Source organism: Nicotiana tabacum, chromosome 23 (assembly GCF_000715075.1).
Source record: "Nicotiana tabacum cultivar K326 chromosome 23, ASM71507v2, whole genome shotgun sequence".
In the NCBI taxonomy this organism is placed as follows: domain Eukaryota; kingdom Viridiplantae; phylum Streptophyta; class Magnoliopsida; order Solanales; family Solanaceae; genus Nicotiana; species Nicotiana tabacum.
In genome coordinates this window covers 84,563,035-84,590,415 of record NC_134102.1, presented here as the reverse complement: position 1 = coordinate 84,590,415, position 27,381 = coordinate 84,563,035, and the positions used below count along the sequence as shown (strand labels likewise).

The 27,381-nt window shown below is 41.2% G+C and overlaps 2 protein-coding genes across 2 annotated transcripts; both read right to left on the bottom strand.

Annotated features, from left to right (window-relative positions):
- Nucleotides 1–1,832: 1,832 nt before the first annotated feature.
- On the bottom strand, nucleotides 1,833–3,969 carry LOC142177252 (uncharacterized). The gene is made up of 3 exons (XM_075245723.1): nucleotides 3,930–3,969; nucleotides 3,663–3,877; nucleotides 1,833–1,907 (listed from the first exon to the last, which is right to left on the bottom strand). Exons 1-3 carry the CDS (start codon nucleotides 3,967–3,969, stop codon nucleotides 1,833–1,835), a joined length of 330 nt encoding a protein of 109 aa, XP_075101824.1.
- Nucleotides 3,970–4,035: 66 nt separating this feature from the next.
- Nucleotides 4,036–4,545, bottom strand: LOC142177251 (uncharacterized). Its single transcript, XM_075245722.1, has one exon. It carries the CDS (start codon nucleotides 4,543–4,545, stop codon nucleotides 4,036–4,038), a length of 510 nt encoding a protein of 169 aa, XP_075101823.1.
- Between the last annotated feature and the right edge of the window lie 22,836 nt (nucleotides 4,546–27,381).

Below are 27,381 nucleotides of genomic sequence, written 5' to 3'. Positions count from 1 at the left end.
TTCTCACCAGCGTAAACGATAACAACGATTGTGGATGGATGAAACGATTCATCATCATTGCAACCAGGGACATCTTTTCGGCCACAACTCCAACTTTTCCCGAGTCGTGGAATAACTTTCGTAAGTTTTCGATCATTCACTTCCTTCCTTCGTGAAAAGATTATTTTCCGTTGTTACTGATTTTCTCGTTTCTGTCATTTCAGCTACCCGAAGGGAACCACCATGGGTTCAAGGCCTGGACTAGTGGCTTCAGAAAATTCTAGAAATCACGACTCCAGAATTCTACCGGTGGAAGGAAATGGCCCCCAAAATATGGGTGGAAGTACAAACACCATGGTAATACAAGTCACTCTTTCCCTTATCTTCATTCGGACACAAGAAATCTATTGAATAGATAAATTGCTAACTTTATTTTTGCTTGATACAGGGATTCCGAGGGGCTCTATCGTCTGCCCCGAAGTAGACGTCTTAGTTGACCCTGAAGACGCCAGGAGGGTGCTGCAAAATGCCCTTGCCCGAAGCAAAATTCGAGGATCTGCTTCTAGTGAGGATGCCTCTTCTCGGATTCTCCATCCCAAGGACAAGAAATTGAAGAAAAAATGCCCCTCTTTGGCTGGGACTTAGGAGAAGAGAGAAAAGAAAATGTCATCCGAGCTGGTGACATTGGTCCTCTTGATGAAGGGGAAGCCAGTGATAAAAATACTTCCCTTCAAAAGAGAAAAATATCTTCATCAACTCAACCGGATGCTTAGCCGGGAGAGATTCAAAACCCGACGTCAGATGAAGTTAAGGCCCTTTGGGGTGAGATGTGCTTGGTCGAGAATGCCGATTCTCGCTTTCCGACCCCCATTGTTGCCTCAGGTCCAAGGAGTTCGGACCCTGGGCCTCTTCTGCCTCTAACCACTAAGCAAATAACAATTAATACTTCTTCTGCCACCGCTGCTTCTTCACCTTCCACACCGATGAGTTCACGCCCATCGACACTAGTTGCACCTTCGCCACTAGCAACAACTACATCTCATCCACCGGTACCATCTGAACAAGAGAGGGATGCTTGTCCCTATTGGTCTCCCGACTATGGGAACTTGGGGAGCAACTATGTTGTACCTTCTCTAAAAAACCCAAGGGAGGCGAAACGCCACTCTTTCAATTTTACAGGATTGTCACGTCCTTTCAAGGCCGGTGGAGCTCGCCAATTAAATAAAGACACTGGTTTCGGCAAAAAATTGGAAGAAAATGCGCTACCTTTCTGGGGAGTGTTTGATAAACAATGCAATGCATAACACGGCACAGGTACCGTACTAGTTTCCTCGTATTTTCTTTTCTGCTTACATGTTGCAATGATAATCCTAATTTCAACCTTCTATTTTAGGCCAACTTTCTCCCTTCTGAGAGTCTGCAGAGATTGATCCTTGATAAACAAGGACTTGTTTTCGAGCGGTATCAATTCTTAGCTAAAAGGAACCAGCTTGTCGTGTGCCTCCTGGTGCTGGAGGTAAAAGCCGCAAAGATGAACGAGCTTGAGGCCCGGTTGCAGCAGAGCGAGCAAGATAAAATGGCCCACAACCATGAATCTACTCAATTACATGAAAAACTTCAAGATGCTAAGGCTAAGTGGGTCGAGCTCCATGACGATGTGCTTGCTGCTGCCGAGTGCGAGTCTGCCTTCGAGGAGCAGATCAATAATTTGAAGGCAGACTTAAGCTCCAAAACCGAGGAGGCCAATGTTGTTGAGGAAAAGAGGGCCTGAATGGAAGAGAGGCTTAAGAGGTCATGTACCAAAATCGGCTTCACTCAAGTTGAGCTCGACGCCCGCCTCCGTGCTATGAAATCTAAAAGAAAAGAGCTTCATGCCAAAATCGATAAACTTTAGGATAAACTCCAAGACCAAGAGGATTCCCTAGTCTCTGAGAAGACATATTCCATATACCATATGAAGAGGAAGACCTTGGAGGAGGCCAAAGTGGGTATCGCCAACATAGACCATTGTATTGCCTAGGCCCGAGAACTAGAGTTATCTGCTCACCAAAATCTTCTTGTTCGGCCCGTTACGAGTAACTCCTCGAGTACTGGTTCCGAGTACTTGAGAATCGAAGGGGATACTGAAGAAGATGAAGGTCCTGAACCGGTAGTTTTGAATCCGCCTTCCTCTACCGGGGAAATGTAGATCCATCTCTCCCTTCGGGTTTTGGCAGCAATGATGTATATCTTCTTCTTATTTTGTTTCTTTTTCTTTTCTTTTTTTATATTTTGTAACTGTGTCAAATCTTTCACCGAGTTTGGCACCTGATAAATAAGTAAAGAATGTTTTTGCTTAAGTGTTGTGCAAAAATATTCCTTTTGTGTTTAGTCGATTAAAGCTTCAAGTATATTTTCATCCGATAGCTTTTGATTCGGGGTATAAACTCTTCCAGAATCTACCCTTTACTATGAGGGTTTCATAAGAAAGGGCCCTTATCTTTATGGTGCTCTTGAAGAGGACGTCTCATGTTCATTCTAGTACAAGAATTTGAAGTTTTAGTTAACTTTCAAACCATAAAATTAACTCATCATTTAGACAAGAAATAAGATAAAAATAAAAGGACTTTATTTTATTCCTTCTATCTTTAAAAGTACATAAGCATTTATTTGCTAAAATAAAATTGCCAATACATGTGGCTAACTTTTACAACTTATTTTTATGGGCTGATCGTGCAGTCCTCGGCCTTGATGAGACATTATTGATCTCGGTTCTAACAATCCTCGATGTGCGTGACACTTTTGGTGTCGTATCAGATATTATATCCCCCCTAGTGTTCGAATATGAAGCATGCAGATTCGAATACTTGAAGTCTTGCTTCATCGATGGAAACAACTTGTGAATGATTAAGTAATCCTTATTTAGTGATGGAAGGAAAAGCTTGCCATCATACCAAAGATTATTTAACCATACACATAGCTATTTACCATCGATGTGAAAGTTTTCGTGCCATGATATCTAAAGGTCTTTCCTTTGCCGATGACACTCCCTTCTTAGTATGTTTTTCGTTACTGCCTCATTAAAAACCTTGCTAGAAAAACTCGATTGGGACAAAAACTAGACGAAGGGAAAAAGAGTATAGCATATACTTTCAGTATTGGTAGGACCTATCAGCAATAATACCTTTTGAGGTGAGTCACATTCTAATTGCTGGAAAATTTGACTCCATCTTGATTTTCCAACTCGTACGACCCTTTACCGGTGATAGCCAAAACCCAGTAAGGACCTTCCTATGTTGGTCCCAACTTCCCGGCATTGACTTTTCGAGTGCTCTGAGTCACCTTTCTCAAAACCAAGTCTCCTACCTTAAAGTAACGGAGATTGTCCATGTGATTATAATATCTTTCCATCCTTTGATTTTGAGCCACCATCCTCACGTATGCCAAGTACCTATGTTCATCGAGCAAGTCCAGCCTCACCAGCAACGCTTTATTATTTGCTTCTTCATTTGTTCGGAAAATTGTAAAGTCGGCTTCCCCACTTCCACCGGTATCAGAGCTTCCGCAGCATACACGAGAGAGAAAGGTGTTTATCCCGTGCTCGACTTCGCCGTTATCCGATATACCTATAGTACTCCAGCTAGCTCATCGGGCCATTTGCCCTTAGCATCTTCTAACTTCTTTTTCATGTTCTGAATAATTACCTTATTGGTTGATTCCGCCTGCACATTAGCACTTGGATGGTATGGTGAAGATGTAGTTCTCTTGATTTTCAATCCTTCCAAAAATTTGGCGACTTTTGAGCCTACGAATTGAGGCCTGCTGTCACAAGCAATTTTCTTCAGTATTCTAAATCGGCAGATTATGTGGTCCCATATGAAGTCCACCACTTCGCGTTCATCGATCTTTTGGTAAGGACCTGCTTCAACCCATTTAGTAAAGTAGTCAGTTAAAACTAAAAGAAAACTTACCTTTTTCGGGACCTAGTGGTAGAGGACCAACTATGTCCATTCCCCATTTCATGAATGGCCATGTGGACAACATCTAATTCAAGGGTTCTTCTGGTTGGCACACCAACTATGCATGGCGTTGACATTTATCAAACTTCTGAATAAACGTCTTTGTGTCCTGGTCTATCTGAAGCCAATAGTAACCTGCCCTAATCAACATTAGCACTAACGAGTGTGCACCATAATGGTTCCCGCAAATTCCTTCGTGGACTTCCCTCATCACATAGTCCGCCTCTGAGGCCCCCAGACACCGGGCCAATGGTCCTTGGTATGATTTTCTATATAAATGCCCATCCACGATGGCAGTAGCGATTTGCTTTGGTACATAGTGCCCGGGACGCCTCAGATCTTCGGGTAATTTACCATGCCGAAGATACTCGATGAACTTGTTCCTCCAGTCCCAGACTAAGTTGGTTGAATTGACTTCGTAGTAACCGTCCACATCCATTATCGAATGTAGAAGTTGGATGACAGTACCAGAGTCAGATCCTTTCATTTCTGTGGATGACCTTAAATTAGCCAGTGCATCTGCTTCCACATTCTCCTCCCTCAGAATGTGGATGATAGACCATTCCATGAATCACGTAAGTAATGCCTAAACCTTGTTCAAATATTTTCGCATGCGCTCTTCCTTTGCGTTGATAATCCCATACACTTTGTCTACTACCAGCTGGGACTCGCATTTTACTTCGATGACCTCAGAGCCTAGTCCCTAGGCTAGTTCAAATCCTATAACCAAAGACGAATACTCAGCTTCATTGTTAGTTAACGGAATAGTTTTAATGTCCTACCTCATGGTTTCCCCGAGGGCGTGATTAGAACTAACCCGAGACCAGACCTTTTTGCATTGGAAGTTCTATCTGTAAATAAGGTCCAAACTCCCTATGCCTTTTCCGACACAGAACTGCTTCCTTAGCAGCCAGGGGCATTAATCCGGGACTAAAATCGGCCACAAATTCGGCCAGAACTTGTGACTTGATCGCATTCATGACCTTGTACTCAATGTCGAATTCACTAATCTCGAATGCCCATTTAGCCAAACGGCCTGACAATTCAAGCTTGTGAAGGACATTCCTCAAAGGAAAAGTTGTCACAACGACAATATAAGATTGTGGCACCGGAAATAAGACCTAAGCTTTCGAGAGGCGACTACGAGAACTAAGGCCAGCATTTCGAGGTGCGAATAGCGAGTCTTTGCTCCTGAAAGTATATTACTAACATAATAAATGGAAAATTGTGTACATTCTTCCTCTCTGACCAAAACTGCATATACTGATACCTCCAAGACCACTAAATATATCAACAATTGTCACCCTCCCCTGGTTTGATAGTAACGGGGGGCTAGACAAGTAGGGGTGTACATAGGTCGGGTTGGTTCGAATTTTTCAATTATCAAACCAAACCAATGGTGTCGGGTTTTTAAATTTATAAACCAAACCAGACCAAGTAAGTCGGGTTTTTCAATCTCGGTGTTTTTCGGGGGTTTTGGATTTTTTCGGGTTTTGTTTCTGGTAAAGTCTTCATAGCATAAAATATGTAACTTGTGCTCCAAATATTTCTTAAGTCCTAGTAAAATACAACTATATATAACGTATTTTTCAATATACTAACACAATAATATGAGATAAGTCATAGCATTATACTAAAATATTCAATAACATAGATAAAATTACATAAAATAAATATTGCTAATTAATAAGCATAATAAAAACTAACATAATCTAAAAATACAACATAGGCCATGCTAAAATAAGTATAGCTAATAAGTACTAATATTAATTACATAACTAAGAACTAAAGAAAAAGATAAACTAAGTTATGCATTTTCATTATAAACTAGTGTAAAAATAAAATAATTATCCAACAATATCGTCATTTCTAGTATTGAATTGAATTTTTTTTGTTAGCATTAGTATTGTTTCGAACTTTGTTTGAGTTACTACATTTATGGGCTATAAAATTTATTTACCATTCAAGAATTTTCAATCTAAACTTGAATAATACGTTAAAAGATAAAACTGTGAAAATGTTTAAGAAATATTTCTAAATTACATAACAATAAATATTTATATGTATAAAATATTTTTAAAAATTATATAAATATACTATCGGGTTGGTTTGATTTCGGTTTGACTTTTTTTAGTTAAAACCAAACCAAACCAATTATGGTCGGGTTTTATTTTTCAATACCAAACCACATCGGGTTTTTTTCGGTTTGACTCGAATTATCAGTTTGATGTGGTTTATTGGTTTTCTTTGTACACCCCTATGGACAGGTATATTTTTAGGTTTTTAAGTGCATGTTTTCATTCCGAAGTCCATGAAAAATCGTTCTTCTTTTTCAAAAGTGAAAAGAAGTGATGGCACTTTTCTAAGGATCTTGAGTTGAATCTGCTTAGAGCCGCCAACCTCCCGGTTAGCCTCTGTACTTCCTTCACACTCGTTAGTTGGTCCAGAATGTCTTTAATAGCTTTGATGTTATCGGGATTTACCTCGGTCCATCTTTGCGAAATCAGGAATCCCAAGAACTTACCGGAACTAACCCCGAACGCGCATTTCTTCGGGTTGAGTTTTATGTTATGCTTCCTCAGAACGTCGAATGTTTCTTGAAGATGTTTCAAACGATTTATTGCATTCGAAGACTTGACTAACATGTCATCAATGTATACTTCCAATGTTTTGCCTATCTGATTCTCAAGCATTTTATTAACGAGCCTCTGATAAGTGTCTCCGGCATTCTAAAGCCCAAAAGGAATCACATTGTCACAATATATGAAAGTTTGTTATGAAAGAAGTTTTTTCCTGATCCTCCGAGTTCATCTTGATTTGATTGTACCCGGAGTAAGAATCAAGAAAACTCATTAACTCGTGTCTGGCTATAGCATCAATCATTTGATCAATGTTTGGCAACAGAAACTAGTCCTTAGGGCACGCCTTATTTAAATACTTATAATCTACGCACATCCTAAACTTGTTATTCTTTTTTGGAACTACAACTACATTGGATAATCATTATGGATATTTTACCTCCCGAATGGAACCGATATTGAGTAGTCGAGTTACCTCTTCTTTAACAAACCTATTCTTGACCTCAGCTATCAGACGTTTCTTTTTCCTTAACGGTGGGAAATTTGGGTCCAGACGCAGATTGTGAACGACCACCTCTAATGGGATACCTGTCATATCCAAGTGTGACCATGCAAAGCAATCTGCGTTAGCTTTAAGAAAATTTGTAAATTCTAACCTGATTTCGGGATCGAGTCATGTTCCCAAGTGAAACTTCCTTTCCAAAAATTCTTCGAATAGGGCCACTTGCTCGAGTTCTTGCGCGGTCAACTTGGTCGCATTCGTCTCCTCTGGTACCTTAAAATATCTTGGCACCTGGTGGGATTCTGATGACTCCTCGCCTTTATCGTCTTCATTCGGGAATGGGAAAGGCATCGATTCCTGTAATTGCTATTTGCTAGGACCATTCCCCTTGCTTCTCGAAATAGTTGTTGCGTTCATCTCCCTTGCCACTGGTTGGTCTCCTCTTATCTACTTGATTTTTTCCAGGGTTGGGAATTTTAACAACTAGTGATACGTTGAGGGTACGGCCTTCATCTCTTGTGTCCACGACCTTCCGAGGATTACATTATAACCCATATCGCCATTTACCATTTCGAATAGAGTTGTTTTGATCAATCATTCGGCGTTTGTGGGCAACAAAATATCTCCTCGGGTTGTCACACTTCTCAAGTTGAATCCAGCTAAAAGTTTTGCCACCAGAATGATGCTTCCGGTCAGCTTTGCTTGCCCCAGCATCTTGGTAAAGCTAATTATCACCAAGATGTATAGACAAAATCATGTGACATATTGGCAGGACACATACAAGACGAGTTCATGCTTGAATTTTAAGGGGACATGATTGATTATCCTAGGATAACAGACTCTTTCGAATGAAGTTTCAAACACTAGCATGGCCAAAAACAGCTTAAGACAATTTTCAAATAGGGGATTTGATCATGAAAAGCTAAGGGAGCAATAAAGAACAACCTCAATGTAGTAAGTTCAACATGGAAATTAACAGTATAGGTTCATGGTCGAGCAATTACTTAATAAGAGAAAGTTATCACAGTACAAGAGACAATATCAAACTTCAACAGTAAGAGAAGTAAGCATCAAATCTAATACTATTTTGCCATATATGGTGAAAGAAGGTCAGCTGTAAAATTTATTCCTAAGGTCTGAACTAGTACTAAGGAGTGCAGGATTCAGCAAAATAACAGGTCCTTATGAACGGCAGGACCAAAAGAGTAACAAGTTAGGCATGGATGAAATTACTTCCTAAGCATGAGTTTGGTTGACATAACAATTCAGGACAAGGTAGGAAAGTAAGATTGACAACAAACATCAGCATAACATAGTAAACTAAATAGGTTTAGTAGAGCCAGAATTCTCAATATACAAAGACACATTAAGAGCTAGATTGTCACATAAAGGTTGGATATTACATTTTACCTTACAGACTATAAGTATTATTAAACCACCCAGGATTGAACTAAGCATGGAACACACAATAAAGCTCATAATTGGCTGACATCACAGTTAAGAATTGGTCGCAGTAGAGTATCAAATACATTAGAACACATGAGTTGTCTATCGTAAGGATGAAGAATAAAGTAGGGGATAAATTCAGGGAGAGTAACTGGTAAAAAGCATTCAAACACAGACATTAAGGTAAACATGCTTAAGAGATCCAACAATCATTCATATTAAACACAGGTAATTGACATATCAGAGTTGGAAATTTTAGCAAGTTCAAATACTAGAAAAAGCTCAGAGTCACAAGACAACTTCAGAGCCAATAAGGCTGCATACATAGGTGGCATAGAAACATATTAACTCACAAATTTCAGTGGCATGAGTGTAAATAATACGAACACAAATGAAGGAGAATGAAACTGCGAAGGCCAAGAAACTTACCAGTTATCAAGTGATAAACAGATAAACAAGAAGAACAATCTCAACAGTACTCCAAATGTCAACAAAGAGCAGTAGAACCTATAATCTAAGTGTGTCAGAGTTTCCAATGGTTTCAGATGAACCCCGGGCAGTGCTCGCACCAAAAAAGGTTAATTAGTCGAATTCCGGTGGCCCTGGCTTTCAGTCAGCCAAGAGCCAAAGTTCAGAACAATATAGAGTGAAAGAGTAAAAGAATAATAGTGATTAATGTCTCCTCCTTGGGGAATTTGGGATATGAGTTTATATAGTGTTGAATCACGTGAGTAATCAAGGAAAGCAATCAAGAAAACATAAACCAGAAAAAGGAAAATATTACATGCAATCAGTAGAGTAACTGTTGAAGGAAAGAAATCAAATTCCAAACCCTAATTAGGGTTCCTGGGTCGCAAGCCAGCAAGTAAAGGCGAGAATCACCCTTTTCTCTCATGTATATAGACACAATATCGTCCAAATTCCATAGATCAAAGTTGATCTAGTCCGATCTCAGAAGGTCATACTTGCCAAAATCGAGCAAGTACTCAAGTAATTCCACAGACGCATACATAATATCGAGGTATTACGAATAAGGTAAGTGAATCACAGAATGATTTCATACTTTAGGTCGGAATCAGAGAAGATTAGGGGAGGCGGCTGCTAGGGTTTCTTAGAAGAGAGGGGGAAACTAGAGTAATTTGGGGCGGCCATTTGGGAGGTAATGGGTTAGGGTTTCAGGGGTTTGGGTAATAACAATAAGGGGGAGGTTGTGGGTTGTTGATCTTTGAGATCATCGGCCATGATTTAATGTGTGGCGGATTGGGTTAGCGGACGAGTATAGGGTAATGGGTTGCTGGTATTGGGTTAGGGGTTATTGGGATGAGGTTTGGGGTAGTTGGGCCATTAATTTGGCCCGAAATATTGGCTTAGGATTGGGCTGGATTTTAAATACAAGAAATTAAGGGAAATTAATTTAATAAAATAGTTAAATAAAATATAAAAAAATACTATTTATGAAACTTAATACTTTAAAATAATAGTTGAAGATTATAAAAATATGAAAATATTATTTTGACCCTAAATGAAATGATAAATGCAATTAATTGTAGAGTATAGGCTATTATTGTAAAATTGTGTAAATAGCTCAAACAATACAATTGTTGTTATATAAAATGAAGTAGAATATTATAATACATACATGTAGGTGTAGATAATAAATTTGGATGATTAAGTCATCAAAGAATAATTTGAAAGGATAATTAATAAACATTTAAACAATCTAAATGCAAGAGAAAATCAATTTTAAAGTCTTAAGAATTATGAAAAATTACTGAAAGTCCTTATATGATTCTTGTAAATTGGTGATGATGCAGAAATGATATTTTAAAAGTATATATGATATTTATAAAATATGGAGCAAAATTGTGTATCAACAGCTGCCCCTCTTTATACGGGAATGATGAAAGAGTTGCCTGGTAAAGAAATTGATGACCAATTTTGACTGAAATGAGTGAGGATGATGTGTTTCTGAAAAAATGGGGGTCAAACCCTTGTTCTTAAGTTGCCTACATATCCCTGGTGTTACGAAAATCAAACCGTGTGTAGTTCTGGATCCAACGACGAACGAAACTGATGGAGTTGTTATAAGAGTGGTCATATGTTTTGAAAAAGGATCTCTTGGGTAGGATAGTGTCGTGAATGTTGTGAACGGAAATCGGAGCGAGAATTGCTCCTGTTTGTATAATGGCTTCCTCCTGAGTTAACTACAAAACTTAAAACACGATGCATGTGAACATATATGGGTGATTGAGGAAATTTAACCATGATACAAATTACCTTTGGACTATGAGAGTTGTATTTGGACGATGAGGATGAGGTCCTTAGACTATGATGTCCTGGGCCATGAAGTGTATGATATGGGATTCGCAGGACATGGAATGGTGTCCCCGGACCATGAGGATGGTGCCTCTGGACTATTACGCCTTTGAATAATGATATGCGATTTTGAGAGATCCTCCGGCCATGGCATGGTGTCATCAGGCTATGAGGATGGTGCCTTTGGACTATGATGCCTTCGGACAATGTGGATGTTTCAGCCCATGAGATGCAAGTATGTGGTAATATGTATTGCTTGATAAAGGAAGCAGGTGATTCTTAGTCGTATGTGAGAATGAGACGAGATCAGGTTTAGTCTTGTATGAGATAAGGGCAGTGCTTAGCCCGATGCAAAGAGTGGAGACAATGCTCAGTCTCATGCAAGGAAAGGCAATTCCTAGCCTTATGTAACAATGGAGGCCATGCTTAGCCTCGTGCAAGGAATGGAGACAGTGCTTAGTCTCATGCAAAGAAAGGCAGTGCTTAGCCTTATGCAATGATGGAGGGAATGCTTAGCCTCGTGTAAGGAAAGGAGGCAGTGCTTAGTCTCTAGCAAGGAAAGGCAATGCTTAGCCTCATGCAGGAGATGAAGAGAGTGTTTAGTCTCATACAAGGAAAGGCAATTCCTAGCCTTATGTAACAATGGAGGCCATGCTTAGCCTCGTGCAAGGAATGGAGACAGTGCTTAGTCTCATGCAAAGAAAGGCAGTGCTTAGCCTTATGCAATGATGGAGGGAATGCTTAGCCTCGTGTAAGGAAAGGAGGCAGTGCTTAGTCTCTAGCAAGGAAAGGCAATGCTTAGCCTCATGCAGGAGATGAAGAGAGTGTTTAGTCTCATGCAAGGAAAGGCAATTCTTAGACTTATGCAATACTGGAAGCAATGCTTAGCCTCATGCAAGAGATGGAGATAGTGTTTAGTCTCATGCAGGGAAAAGGCAATGCTTAGCCTTATGAAATTCTGGAGGCAATTCTTAGCCTCATGCAAATTATGGAGACAGTGTTTATCATATGTAGGAAAGGCAATGTTTATCCTTATGCAATAATGAGGGTAGTGCTTAGCCCTATGGAAATTATGGAGGCAGTGTTTAGTCTCGTGCGTAGTAAAGGCAAAGCTTAGCCTTATGTAATGATGGAGACAATGCTTAGCCTCATGCCGTGTAGAGGCAATGCTTAGCCTCATGCAACGTAAGGGCAGTGTTTGACCCTATGCAACGATAAGGACAATGCTTAGCCATATGCAAGAAAAACAATGACTAAATGCGAGAGGATAAAGCATTTCTTAGCTTGACGTGTTTGCGTTTGGTGACTTTTATCGTTATGAAGATAGTGATCTGTGTGTATGTATTTGCGGTCATTCCTGTTATGTTCATTGTGATTGCATCCAAAGAATAATTGTGAGTTTTGCGGGGGGTAAGGTTGGTTTGTGCTCTTGATTCATTGCTTTGCCTTTGCTCTTGTTTGGAGGCCCTGTTTGAGTTACCCCGGGTAATGCCTGGCTGCTAAAAAAATAAAATTTTCGAAAAACATACATCTGTGATAAACTGCTTGTATAAAATGTAGTTGTTTTTGAAATATGTGATAATGCATGGGAGCAGATAATTTGTTGAATTGATGACTATGACATGCTTTTGAGACATTGCAACTTCCTTAAATCGGAATTTTGAGGATCCTCCTCAAACTTCTGCCCCTGTTTAAATGCGTACTTCCTTAACTCGGAATTTCGAGGATCCTCAAAATTCTACCCCTGTTTAAATGCGTACTTCCTGTGTTACTTTACTTGGTGATTTCAAACATGATAGGGTCGGGCAAACTCGAGATCCTGCCCCAGTTTCTAACCATATGGGGTATGAAGATTTTATTATGATGTGACCGAACCCACAGGGCTGCCTACGTATCCCCTCTTATACGGGAATCAGGTCAAGCGTAGTTCCATTACGGCAAATAGAGAATGCAAACATAGTCTTAAACATAGTATCTCTTGATTGCGTCCGAATTGATAGGTTTTGGCCAAGTCTCTCCATCCGTTTCTGCAAGTATAAGTGTTCCTCCTGTTAACACTCGGTGAACCATATAAGGGCCTTGCTTCATCCTGATGTGGGAAGATCCGTTTCAGTACCAATTGCCCCGGTGTGAATTGCCTTGATCTAAGCTTTTTCTTGAAAGCTCTTGCCATTCTATTCTGGTAGAGTTGACCGTGACATACTGCGCTCATTCTTTTTCCATCAATGAGAGCTAGTTGTTCATACCGGCTCCGTATCCATTCTGCGACGGTGAGCTCGGCTTCCTGTATAATTCTTAAGGAAGGTATTTCTACTTCGGCAGGAATAACAGCTTTAATACCGTAAACCAGTAGATAGGGGGTTGCCCCAGTGGATGTACGAACTGTGGTGTGATACCCGAGCAAAGTAAACAGTAGCTTCTCGTGCCATTGTTTGTAATTGTCTACCATTTTCCTCAATATCTTCTTGATGTTCTTGTTAGCGGCTTTTACGGCTCCATTCATTTGCGGCATGTATGTTGTAAAGTTTCGATGCTTGATCTTGAATGTTTCACACATGGATTTCATCAAGTCACTGTTGAGATTGGCGACATTTTCAATAATGATTGACTCAGGTAATCCAAATCGATAAACGATGATGTCCCGAACAAAATCTGCTAGCACCTTCTTAGTTACAGCCTTATAGGATGCGGCTTCAACCCATTTCGTGAAGTAATCTATATCCACCAGAATGAACCTATGTCCATTTGAAGCAGCAGGTTCAATTGGTCCGATGACATCCATACCCCAAGTAGAGAAGGGCCAGGGTGAACTCGTTGCATTGAGTTCGTTGGGCGGCACTCGTATCATATCAGCATATATCTGGCATTGGTGACACTTTTGAAAATATTTGATGCATTCTGTTTCCATAGTCATCCAGAAATATCCTGCTCTTAATATCTTCTTGGCCAAAACGAAACCATTCATGTGGGGTCTGCAAGTTCCAGCATGTATTTCCTCGAGCAATCTAGACGCCTTCTTGGCATCGATACATTGCAACAATCCCAAGTCAGGATTCCTTCTATAAATAATTTCTCTTCTTTGAAAGAAATGATTGGTCAATCTTCGAAGCGTGCGCTTCTGAGTGTGTAGCGTGCTCTGGATATTCTCCCCTTTCCAAGTATTCCTCGATGTCATGGAACCACGGATTTCTGTCAATCTCTTCCTCAACATGAGCACAATAAGCTGGTTGTTTATGAATTCCTATTGGGATAGGATCGATGAAATTCATGTCTAGGTGTTGTATTATGGAGGCTAAAGTGGCTAATGCATCTGCAAACTCATTCGGAATCCTTGGAAGTATGACAATATTTTGGTGTTCTTCGTAGCCCATTCTCCTAGAACCCGGTGCATCAATAGATCTGAATCTCCAATTACCAACAACTCCTGAACGTTCATGTCAATGGCCAACCTGAGCCCCAGGATGCAGGCCTCATATTCTGCCATATTGTTGGTGCATGAAAACCTGAGTTTTGCGGATACCGGATAGTGTTGACCGGTTTCTGATACTAAGACAGCTCTGATACCCACTCCTTTGAAGTTTGTTGCTCCGTCGAAGAACATCCTCCAACCATTGTATGCCTCGGTAATATCTTCTCCTACAAACGATACCTCCTCGTCGGGAAAATATGTTTTCAATGGTTTATATTCTCCGTATACGGGATTTTCTGCCAAGTGATCCGCCAATGCTTGCCTTTTGACTGTCTTCTGAGTTATATAGACGATGTCGAACTCACTCAGAAATATTTGCCATTTTGATAACTTACCCATAGGCATGGGTTTCTGAAAAATGTATTTCAGCGGATCCATCCTTGATATGAGATATGTAGTGTACGCACAGAAATAATGTCTCAACTTATAGGCTATCCATGTCAAAGCACAGCAAGTGCGTTCTATCGCGCTTCGTAAGTCGTGAAATTCTTGCTTAGATAATATATCGCTTACTCCTTCCTTCCAGTTTCATCATGTTATCCTAGAATACAACCAAAAGACCCATCCAACATAGACACATAAAAAAGTAGAGGTTTTCCTGGTTCTGGTGGGACCAGCACGGGCGGTTTAGATAAATACTCATTGATTTTGACGAAGGCTTTCAGTCCAGCTTGTTGCAGCATCTTTCCTCAGCATTCTGAAGATTGGCTCACATATCACCGTTGATTGTGCTATAAAGTGGCTGATGTAATTGAGGCGCCCTAGAAAACTCATCACTTCTTACTTATACTTTGAAGGTGGTAGGTCCTGGATAACTTTGGTGTTTGACGGGTCTAGCTCAATACCTCGGCGGCTGATGATGAAACCTAACAAATTTCCAGCAGGAACTCCGAAGGCACACTTTGCAGGGTTTAATTTCAAGTTGTATTTTCAAAGCCGATCGAAAAATTTCTTCAGGTCTACTATGTGATCCGAACTCGTTTTAGATTTGATGATAACATCATCCATGTAAGCCTCTATTTCCTTGTGTATCATGTCGTGGAAGATAGTTGTCATGGCCTTCATGTAGGTGGCCCCAGCATACTTTAAACCAAACAGCATCATTTTATAACAATATATTCCCCATGGTGTGATAAAGGCAGTCTTTTCGGCATCCTCTTCATCCATCCAAATCTGGTGGTATTCTGCGAAGCAATCCATGAAGGATTGGAGTTCATGCTTGGCGCAGTTGTCAATCAGTATATGTATGTTAGGCAGCAGGAAATCATCCTTAGGACTTGATCTGTTCAGATTTTGGTAATCGACACATACTCTAACTTTCCCATCTTTCTTTGGAACTGGTACAATGTTGACCAACCAGGTCGGGTATTCTACCACTCGGAGAACCTTGGCTTTGATTTGCTTGGTGACCTCCTCTTTTATCTTCAAACTCATATCTGGCTTGAACTTTCTGAGCTTCAGCTTCACCAGTGGACACATGGGATTGATGAGTAGCTTGTGTGCTACTATGGATGTACTTAAACCAGTCATATCATTGTAGGAATATGCAAAGATGTTTTCAGACTCCTTTAGGAATCTGATATACTCTTCTTTCTCTGATGGTGATAGATGAATGCTTATACGAGTTTCCTTGACTGTTTCGGAATCCCCAAAGTTAACGGCCTCAGTTTCTTCCAAATTAGACTTTGGTTTGTTTTTAAAATTCTCTACTTCTTTGATGATTTCCTCTTGTATTATATCATCTTCCACATCTTCCAAATCACTGTCCTTATGTTGCGTTGTCTCATTACATGTCACAGACATAGATTTATCAGGATATGTAATAATAATGCTGAAAATAATGTGGAAAGATAATGATAAATATGTAAAACAATAATGCCTTAAAAAAACTTTTAAAATGTCAACAAGTACGACTCGATGGCTCGAGTAATTATTTCAAACAAAATATTGAAATATTCTTAAATGCTCAAAACTATTTGAAAATAATTCATGCTAATATTCCAGGCTACCCAGGAACTTAGCGAGTTCGGGATGGTGCAGTGGTCCAGTTCTTGAGAATAGCTCCTTCTTCCATGGTTTGAATAGTAAGGTCTTCCTCATCCTCCTCTTCAACAATTGCACTGCAGTCCATGTCTTCTTCATCTAGAAACAGCTTCCTCATGCCAGCCAAAACCTCATCTTCCTCAGACCCCCACATCATGTCTGCCTGATGGAATGTCTGGTGCAAAAGTGATACGGGTTGTTCCAGTAGATAATAAGGAGCACGCCACGGCAGTGTCCAATCCTGATATTCTTGCCATGTGTATTCATATCCGAGTCCAAAGGTCGTGCCATGATACTGTGGTTGTACGGGTTTGGTGATTCCCTGAAGCTTTTTGCCAAGACCCATGCCTGGTTCGTATCCTGTCCACAGCAATATTCTTTCTATCTTATTGCTCCACCATCGGTCCTTTTCAATTGCGTTAACCCGTTCAATGCGATGATATGTTTCTCCCCCCCCCCCAACTTATTTCTGTTTTCGATGACTGGGACAGTCTGATTGCTGTAGATGGGGTTGCTCCCATCTCCATGAATGATCACTTCTTGATGATTCCACTCAAACTTCACAGCCTGGTGCAGAGTTGAAGCCACTTCCCCGGCTGCATGTATCCATGTCTGTCCCAACAATAGATTGTAAGTACCAGATATATCAAGTACTTGTAACTCAACATTAAATCAGGACGGACCCATTTGTAGATTGAGGTTGATTTCTCCGATTGTGGCTATCTGAGATCCATCGAACGCCTTCACATTCATGCTTCCCATTTGTATCTCGTGCAGGATTTTACCCAATCTCTTTAGATGGTCAGTGGACATATATTCAGACTCAAAACTCCATCTATCAAGACCCTGGCGATGAACTTATCTTCGAATTGCACTGTGATGTGCAACGCCCTGTTGTGACTCAATCCTTCTGGTGGTAACTCATTTTCATGGAAAGTGATTTTGTGGCTCTCCAATACATGTCTGACCATGTTAGCCATATCTCCACTAGTGATGTCGGTGGGTATAAAAGCTTCATTCAACACCTTCATCAAAGCATTCATATGCACGTTTGAGTTTTGCAACAGTGATAAGATGGATATCTGAGCGGGAGTTTTGTTCAAGTGGTCAACAATAGAGTAATCCCTTGCTTGTATCTTCCTCCAGAGATCGCTAGTGCCAGTCTCAACAATATACGGCTTAGGTGCAGCTTATTTGCTCGTTCCTCCCAGATTCTCAAGTGTGTAAACTCTGCCAGTCCTAGTCATACCTTATGCGACACCTATTTCTTCCATTTTGGCTTTTCCCTTTCTCCTTGCTTCTACAACATAATCCCACGGGATGGCATCAAACTTGTAAGATGGTGTGGGAGCTACCATTACAGTGAAGGGTGTAGCTACCTCAACTTCAAATGGCACCTGAGTTTGAACCACAACTAGTGCGAGGGTGACTGGAGATGTTTTAGGAGCGTCTCCCTCTCGAATGAGTCCAATGGACCCTTCCTGATCCCACCCCTCATCAGTTTCTATCACACTCACTCCCTCACCTCTGTGATCCGGGAGAGAGTTGTTGCAAACATTTGGTGCAACTTCCTTTGCTTGTATAACCTTAGTGTCGATCAGCGTCTAAATTTTGTCTTTCAACTTGTGGCACTCCTCAATGGTATGAACCTTCATGCCTGAATGATGATCACATGTTTTGTTGGGTTTGACCCATTGGGAAGGATTTTCCACAACAATAGCAGGAATAGAGGTGACATAACTAGAGGCCTTCAGTCTCTCATATAGTTGGGCTATGGGTTCAGCAATTGGGGTGTACTGTCTGGGCGGTCTGTGGTCAAAATTAGGATGTGGATTTGGGTAGTTTTGGCGGGTGGGTGGAGGTAAATGGTAATATGCAGGTTGAGTGTTGTAGGTATGATAAGTGGTGGCAGGGTATTGGTATTTTGGGGGTGAGGTTTGATATGTGGATGGAGGTGCTTGGTATGTGAGGGGAGACTTAGGGCCCTGGGAAACCATCACGGCACCCACTTCTTTCCTCTTTTAAATGCCTCCCTATTGCAAAGCTTTATTCGTGGCCTGCAGTGCTTCGAAATTGGTTACCATCCTATTCTTAATTCCTTCTTCTATTCTTTCTCCTAGCTTGATGATGTTGGAGAACTTGTGATTTTTGATGACCATCAACCTTTCGTAATATTGTGGATCTTGAGCTCTAACAAAGAACTTGTTCATTTGTTTTTCTTCAAGTGCTGACCTTACCTTCACTGCCTCTGATCTCCAACGAGTAGCATATTTGCTGAAGGTTTCTGTCAGCTTTCTTTTGAGGTTTTGAATGTAGAAAATGTCTGGCGCATTTTTCGTGTTGAACCTCAATCTATCCATGAAATCTGATGCCATACTCACCCAATTAACCCACTTTTTTGGGTTTTGACTGATGTACCAAGACAAAGCGTCCCCTATAAGGCTTCGCATGAACACTTTCATGCGGATTTATTCATTCTTACCCACTCCTACAAGCTTGTCGCAATATGTTCTCATATGCACCTTTGGATCACCAGCACCATCAAACATTTCGAACTTGGGAGGTTTGTAACCCTCTGGTAGTTCCACATCCGGCTGAATGCACAGGTCCTCATAGTTTAGACCTCCAACGCCTTTCCTCACTTCAACACTCTGGACTCTCCCTGTGAGCTTATTGAGTTCCTCTGCCATGTTTCTAATGAGCATGTATTTCTCAGTTGATTCAGGTATGTATAGGGTTTGCTGCGGGTTATGGGGTAAGGTTTCCACATATATCGGGTTGGACCTTACCCCATATATCGGGTTGCTTTGATAGATTCCTGGAACTTGGGTATGTGGGTGGTCATTGGTCTTGTTTTGGGGATCGAGAGTGGGTTGTGGTACATTTTGGGGAGTGTGATAAGTGGTAGTTTGCGGTTATTGAGTTGGATGATGATGGTGTTGTTGAGGGGTTGGCACTGAAGGCGGGTTAAGGTTTTGGGGAGGTGCGGGATTATGATACTGGTGTGGTGCGGGAGGATTTAGAACTATGGGTGGTGGATTCTGATTTTGTGCATATTTTGGTGGTGTTTGGTTCTGGGTAGTCGGGTTTTGCTGGTTGATGTCGGGAACATTGAGCGTAAGGGAAAGGTTCGCCAGATTTCGGACCTGCTCGAGCTCACCCTGTAGTTCTAGGATTTTCTGCTCCAAACATAAGACCAGCTTATTCTGCCCCAGAGTACTTCTGCCATTGGAAGTTTCAATGTTTTCTGCCACAGTAGCATTGTCTTTCTTGATACTTAAATCATCCATCTTCCCTTGCTTTTGCCTTTCGGGTCGCTATGTGGAGGAGGAGGTGGAGGACCTCTGGATCTAGTGTGTATATCGATGATGCCAGTATGCACGAACCAACCTTTGGGAATGGGAATAATCAAAAAAGAAAAAAAAAGAAAAGGTAACCTAGTTAGTAAGGTGAAATAAAAGAGTGTTCGCAATATTAAACATGTTTCACAAAGTCATGCAATAATTCGCGTCCTAATTTTGGGGACCTCATTGTGCCTGAGGTAGGCCTAAGCGACACATAGACTTGGAGAAAATTGGTGCCAACATTTGCTTCATTTCATTAATACGAAAATGAGCCAAAATCAAACTTTCACTAAATTGATAATAATATCCTAATCTAAGCTAGAAAGCAGTAAAGAACATTATCTCCTAATCTACTGGGTCCCTGAAGGACCTTCTCCATGCTTGGCACTTTTGACCCCATCAATCAAGTTTCCCAGGTCGCGCATATCTAACAGTAAGTAATATTTTGCTAGATTCCCTCCTTCATCATTGTTCATGCCTTGACAATCCGAGAGTCTCTTTCTCATCTTCCCTTCCAGCTCAATCAATCCTTGTTCCAAGTATTCCAATCATTTTGTTGACTTGGTGGCAATCTCTTTCCACTCCCTTATCGCCTCCATGTTCACTTTGTGTTGCTCCAGATATTTAACTTCAGACTCGAACACCCTTTTGCGCAGCCTTTTATACTTAACATGTGCCTCAGCCACTTCATCTATGACCTTATCCTTCAGATTGACTCCTGGCTTGATGTCTCCCGCTACGTCGTCTTCTAGCCATGACAGATAGTAGTATATATGACCGGTGTGGTACCTGTCTGGCTCTATAGTTTCCTCTTCCACAATGATCTTTTGGTCCCACATGTGTTGTGCTTCGAATTTGAACGGAATGACATCTCCCTTGAAATCTTCCTTGTACTGGACCATATTGGAAACCCGAGGTATGACTATTTTCTTCCGGCTTGTCTCATTACCCTTATAGGAGTGTAAGAGTGGATACCTCGCTGCCCGATCAACACCAAGTGAGTAGTCCCCTTCGATCTGATGATGAACTCACTACTAGGAAACTATTCGAACATCCAATGCACCTGTTTGTCTGTCAGATTGCTAATGAAATGCACCCAACTTACAGCATTTCCAGGCTTTGCAAACGTGTCTGGAACAAACATCATTTTCTTTGGGTGATGGTTGGCTATGTAGTCATTCAGTGGCCTTCATAGAAGCTGTTGACGATACTCGCCTGTATGAAATTATTCCAGCAGCCAGACTTGTAGCAATAGAATACAACCCTCAAGGTGTCAGAATCCATGCTTGCACCGATCTAGGGCGCGGTACATTTCAGCTAAAGATCATTGGGATGATAGTATAAGTTTCTCCTTCAATACCATCCATTAAGGTCCCGACGACCATGGTCAAACGAGTATGAATCCTTCCTCCTTTCATTGGAAATATCAACAACCCCAAGAGGCAAACAATGAATACATAAACCCGGCGATGTACCCATCCCAAAGAAGTAATGGGTAGTTCATCATGATGAAGAAGATATGACTTGCTATGCCTATAACGCTCGTAAAGAAACTCAAAATGGATGTATGATTTCTTTAGATAGAGCAGCTCATCATTCTTCTTAAAACCTAACATTTTCAAAAAACCGGGGGGAGTACGATTCTTTGGTACCAGTAATCCCGGAGTATCCCAAGGCAACTTGGAGAAACCTCCTATTTCTTCTAGGAGAGGAGACATTTCTATATTGCCAAATCAAAAAACATCTCTTTTTGCGTCCCAAAACATGGTAGCGGCCTCGATCAGTTCCCTATTTGGTCGAATATTCAGTAAATATGGCAAGTCACCAAGTACTCTCCTCACATGATTTTTATCACAATATGCAAGGTCTTTCCACCAGTCAATTAGCAAAGGTGGGATATTTTGGACCATACCAAACCTGGGGATTTCATGCTTCATTTTTTGCAAATAAACAAAGGTTAGCCTTTCCCCCTCCAGATTCGATTACTTACGCAATAATGATCAACATGTTGGCACATTTTTCCCAAGTAATGCACATAACATGATAGTGTCCTTTGGGATTATGGAAATCCCGTCAGACTTTGGAAAAGGTTTATCTAAGTGGTTGTTACGCCAATGACGCCTCAATACGTACTAGGTTTGGCATGATAAATGCACATTTAAAATTAGAGTGGGGTTTCTAGAAGGGTCTAGACTGATACTCTCAAGTGGATAACTGGAGAGGGAAAGGCACGGGATCGTCGACTGCACCTCTAATCGACTATTTTACAGCAAATAAGCTTTTCCGATTTAAAAGGGTGATTTCAGGAAAGCGCGGACACTCATCAAGCGCCACTATGTTGATAATCTGCACGAGTGGAGTGTGATATGGATCATAATTTATGCAAAAATAGTAACACGTTGCCAAGTATTTGCATGATAAAAGTGCATAAAAACAATAAATAACACGGTAAAGATGAAAAAGAAAAGCAAGATAAAAGAAAGAAGTCAGTTTAACTCATGAAAATGTAAGAGAACGTAATGAAGCAAATAGGAAAATAGGGACAGGAGAGTCATGATATAGCAGTCTTAGACAAGATGAAAGAAGCGGGAGAGGGCGTACATGTCATAGCAATAAAGGCAAATAAGGGAAGGGATGTGCATGCCATAGCAATTTAGACAAATAAAGGAAAATAAGGGAAGGAATGTGCATGTCATAGCAATTTATACAAAAAGGGGAAATAAGGGAAATAATCCACATAATTTAAATTTGTTATGGCAAGAGCCTAAGTATTTCCCTAGCAGAGTCGCCATGTTGTCGCACCCGATTTTCTCGTGAAGGCGAGTTTCGACATGTGACAACTCTTTTAAATAGGTATTAAAAGATAAGAGTCACCACCTAACGATTTTTAAGGTGCGTTAAGGCAACTATTTGCAAATAACTCTGTTTGACTCAACGTCACCAAAGTTCGGGTAAGGGCTCAAATTACCTCAAAGGGAAGGTGTTAGGCAATATTCAAAGTCCACAATTGTGGGTCCCGGTCGATGTTTACACTATGTGGGTTAGATAATTAAGCTAGGTGATCAAATAAGCAAAGAAAAATGTAGAAGTTGAAAATTTTATTATAATATAAGAATTAACTATATGACTAATTGATACAAGTCTTAAAAAATCACAAGGAGTGCAATTACGTCGAACTTTGATAGTGCGAACAGCTAGTATAGAAAAGAATGGAGGGTCTTATGTTTTTTATCCTAAAGGATCACCCCGTGAAACATAAATAATACTTTACGTAGTATTGAGGAGCACGAGCAGCATTTGAGATTAGTGCTTCAGATCTTACGGGAGCAGAAGCTTTATGCTAAGTTCTCCAAGTGTGAGTTCTGGTTGGATTCCGTGGCATTCTTGTTGCATGTTGTATCGGGTGAGGGCATTAAGGTGGATCCCAAGAATATTGAGGCAGTTCAGGGTTGGCCTCGTCCTACCACGAAGACTGACATCAGGAGTTTCTTGGGGTTAACAGGGTATTATTGTCAGTTCATGGAGGGTTTCTCGTCTATTGCAGCGCCCTCAACTAGATTGACCCAGAAGGGTGCTCTGTTCAGATGGTCCAATGATTACGAGGTAAGCTTTCAGAAGCTCAAGTCTGCCTTGACTACAACATCGGTTTTAGTGTTGCCTTCCAGCTCAGGCATGTATAATATGTATTGAGATGCTTCACGCATTGGATTGTGTTGCGTATTGATGCATGATGGGCGAGTTATTGCATATGCTTCACGTCAGTTGAAGCCCTATGAGAAGAATTACCCCGTGCATGATTTGGAGTTGGCCACGGTAGTTCATGCTCTCAAAATATTGATGCATTATCTTTATGGGGTGTCATGTGAGGTTTACACCGATCATCACAGCTTGCAGCATTTGTTCAAGCAAATGGAACTTAATTTGAGGCAGCACGGGTACTTTGAGTTATTAAAGGACTATGATATTACCATCATTTACCATCCAGGCAAGACGAATGTGGTTGCAGATGACTTGAGCAGAAAGGCTGAGAGTATAGGCAGTTTGGCATTTATTTCAGCGGAGGAGAGGCCATTGGATTTGGACATTCAGTCCTTAGCTAACAGACTTGTGAGGTTGGATATTTCAGAGCCCAGTCGAGCTCTTGCATGCGTTGTGGCTCAATCTTCATTACTTGAGCAGATTAAGGCTCGTCAGTGCAATGATCCACACTTGCTGGTTCTCAGAGAGACGATACTACAGGGTGATTCCAAGGAGGTTACTATCGGTGAGGATGGTGTCCTGAGGCTCCAGGGTCACCTATGTGTTCCTAATGTTGATGGTTTGAGGGAGTAAATTCTAGAGAAGGCGCACAATTCTCGGTATTCTATACATCCAGGGGCTACGAAAATGTATCGCGATCTGAGGCAGCATTATTAGTGGTAGCAGGTGAAGAAGTATATAGTTGAGTATGTGGCGAGATGTCTAAACTGCCAGCATATCAAGTATGAGCACCAGAGGCTAGGTGGCCTACTCCAGCAGATGGTTATACTAGAATGGAAGTAGGAGCGCATCACTATGGACTTCGTTGTTGGGTTTTCGTGGACGTTGAGGAAATTTTATGCCATTTGGGTCATTGTTGATAGATTGACCAAGTCGGCACATTTTATTCCGGTGGTGACTACTTACTCTTCAGAGAGGTTGGCCCTGATTTACATTCAGGAGATTGTTCGGTTGCATGGTGTGCCTATTTCCATCATATCAGATAGAGGCCCTCAGTTCACTTTGCATTTTCGGAGGGTAGTACAGAGCGAGTTGGGTACCGAGTAAAGCTCAACACATCTTTTCATCCACAGATCGACTGGCAGTTAGAGCGGGTAGTTCAGATTCTGGAGGATATGCTCAGGGCATGAGTCATTGACTTCGGAGGGCATTGGGATATATTCTTGCCCTTGGCCGAATTTGCTTACAATAATATTTATCAGTCGAGAATCGAGATGGCCCAATTTAAGGCTTTATATGGTAGGCGATGTCGTTTTCCCATCGGATGGTTTGAGCCCGGTGAGGCTATGTTATATGGTACTAATTTAGTGAAAGATTCCTTGGAAAAGGTAAAGTTGATTTAGGAGCGACTTCACATCGCACAGTCCAGAAAAAAGAGTTACGCGGATCAGAAAGCACGTGACTTATCATTTATGGTGGGCGAGAAGGTTCTCTTGAAATTCTCGCCGATGAAGGGAATCACGAGGTTCGGGAAGAAAGGTAGTTGAGCCCAAGGTTTATTGGCCCATTTGAGGTATTGAGAAGTTGGGGAGGTTGCTTATGAGCTTACTTTGCCTCCTAGTCTATAAGAGTTCATCCGGTCTTCCATGTGTCTATGCTCCGGAGGTATCATGCCGATAGGTCGCACGTGCTAGATTACAGCACGGTTCAGCTAGATGAGGGTCTTGGTTATGAAGAGGAGCCAGTTGCCACTGTTGACAGGCAGGTTCTCCAGTTTAGGTCCAAGAGGATTACTACTGTAAAAGTCCAGTGGAGGGGTCAAGCAATCTAGGAAGTGACTTGGGAGGCCGAGGAGGACATGAGGAGCAGATATCCGCACTTTTTCAGCACTTCAGGTATGATTTTAGACCCATTTGAGGACGAACGTTTGTTTAAGAGGTGGAGAATGAAACGACCCGACCAGTCATTTTTCTTTCTACATCCCCGTTCACCTAAATAAGAATCCCAGTATATTCTTTTATTATTTTATGACTTGCGGGGATGGTTGGTTTAGGTTTGGAAAGGTTCAAGTTGAAATCAAAACACTTAGTTCCTTAATAGTGGCCTATAATAGTTAAGTTTGACTTGAGTCAACATTTGATTAAATGAACTCGGAACCAGGATTTGACGGTCCCAATAGGATCGTATGATGATTTTGGACGTGGGCGTGTGTTTGGATTGGGTTTCGGATAACCCGGGAACGTTTCGGCGCTTAATGTTGAAAGTTGGCGCATTGAAGGTTTTTCAAGTTCTTTAAGTTTGGTTTGGAGTAGACTTTTGTGTCTTCGAGGTCTGTTTGGGATTCCAAGCCTATGAATAGTTCTATATGGTAATTTATGACTTGAACGCAAAATTTAGCGTCATTCCGAGTTGATTTGATAGGAATCAGACGAGCGAAAGTATTTTTAGAAATTTTTGAGTTTCATGTCGGATTCATGCATTTTGGCATCCGATTCGTAATTCTAGATGTTATCTTGGTGTTTCGATCACGCGAGCGAGCCCGTATTATGTTTTTGTATGCGTGAGTGTAATTGGGTGGGGTCCCGGGGGCCCAGAATGCAAAATGAATTGGAATCGGACTAGATTTTGGACTTGGTGGATTGCTAGTGGCTTCAGGTCTGGTGCGTTAGCACCTGCATGGAATTGGCCGTAGGTGCGAGCTCGCAGAAGCAGCCCAATGATCGAAAAAGAGGACTGGAGTAGGTTGGTCAATGGTCGCAGAAGCGGAGTGCTTTTCGCACCTACGAGCTCGCAGGTGTGAGGGGAGTGATCGCAGATGCGGGCGAGGCTAAGAAGGCCTGAGGTCGCAGGTGCGAGTGCACAGGTGCGGACAATATCCGCAGGATTGGATACGCAAGTGTGTATGCTTCTCTGCAGAAGCGGACTTGTCTGTGCTTGGTGAGGACCGCACCTACGATGAATTTTATGCAGGTGTAGCGTCGCAGGTACGACCCAAGGTCCGCAGAAGCGGCAACCGTTGGGCAGTGAGTCTTTTTAATTCGAGACTTAGGCTATTTTACCTCACATTTCATTTGGTATTGGGCGATTTTGAGAGCACATTTGAGGGATATTCTCATCAACATCCTAAGGTAAGTAACTCCTACCCATTTTTAAGTTAATTATGCGGATTTTAGGAAGAAAAACATGGATAATTGTGAAAACTTGTGGGATTAGCGAAGAACATAGGGTTTTCGTAAATTTGGGATTTGATCAAGAATTTGGTGATGGAAATGGGAGAAAATTATGTATTTGAGTTCGGGAGCTCATGGGTAACATTTATCTTCAAAATTTCCGGAATCCGGGCATGTGGGCCTGGGGTTGAAATTTAGGAATCTTCCAATTTGGGTTGGGTAATTACTCTAATAGCTACATTATGAATTTTTGAGCATATATTTACTAGTTTATATGACTTTTGATTAGTTTCGGAGTTCTCGGTGTCGTTTGGAGAGTTCTAGTGAGGTTGGAGAGCCGGATTGAGGACTTAGGACCGAGGTAAGTCTCTTGCCTAACCTTGTAAGAGGGAACTTATCCCCTTAGGCGTATTATTGTTGTTTGCTACTTGTGTGGGGAGCTACATATGCACGAGTTGACGAGAGTCCGTGCGTAGCTATATTTCATGATATGTCAATGGACAATGATTCACATCATGCTTTTAATTGTACTATTTATGCCTACCATATGTATTAATTGTCTTGATTAGAGTTGAGACTGGGGATTTAAATTTGAATTATTTCAAAAAAGGGGGAATACCTAATAAACTATGAAAATCCATGTCTTCCCGTACCATAAGTACTTCCGCGAGCAAGGTAAATTTCTCTACTTTTATGGGATCGGTTTGTTCGCTTCGGCAGTATGTTAACACCACTCTTATAGGATCAAGTTGTTAGCCTCGGCAGTATGATAACACCACTCTTATGGGATCGGTCCGTTCGCCTCACCAGTATGATGATAACACTATTCTTATGGG

Bases quoted from the DNA above. Each gene is read 5' to 3' on its own strand.
- LOC142177252 (XM_075245723.1), bottom strand. From the start codon at position 3,969: ATGGACATAGTTGGTCCTCTACCACTAGGTCCCGAAAAAG. The intron at 3,878-3,929 runs GTAAGTTTTCTT...GGGTTGAAGCAG, and splicing joins ACCACTAGGTCCCGAAAAAG to GTCCTTACCAAAAGATCGAT. The intron at 1,908-3,662 runs GTAATTATTCAG...ATGTCTTCTCAG, and splicing joins AGGCGGAATCAACCAATAAG to AGACTAGGGAATCCTCTTGG.
- LOC142177251 (XM_075245722.1), bottom strand. From the start codon at position 4,545: ATGGAATGGTCTATCATCCACATTCTGAGGGAGGAGAATGTGGAAGCA.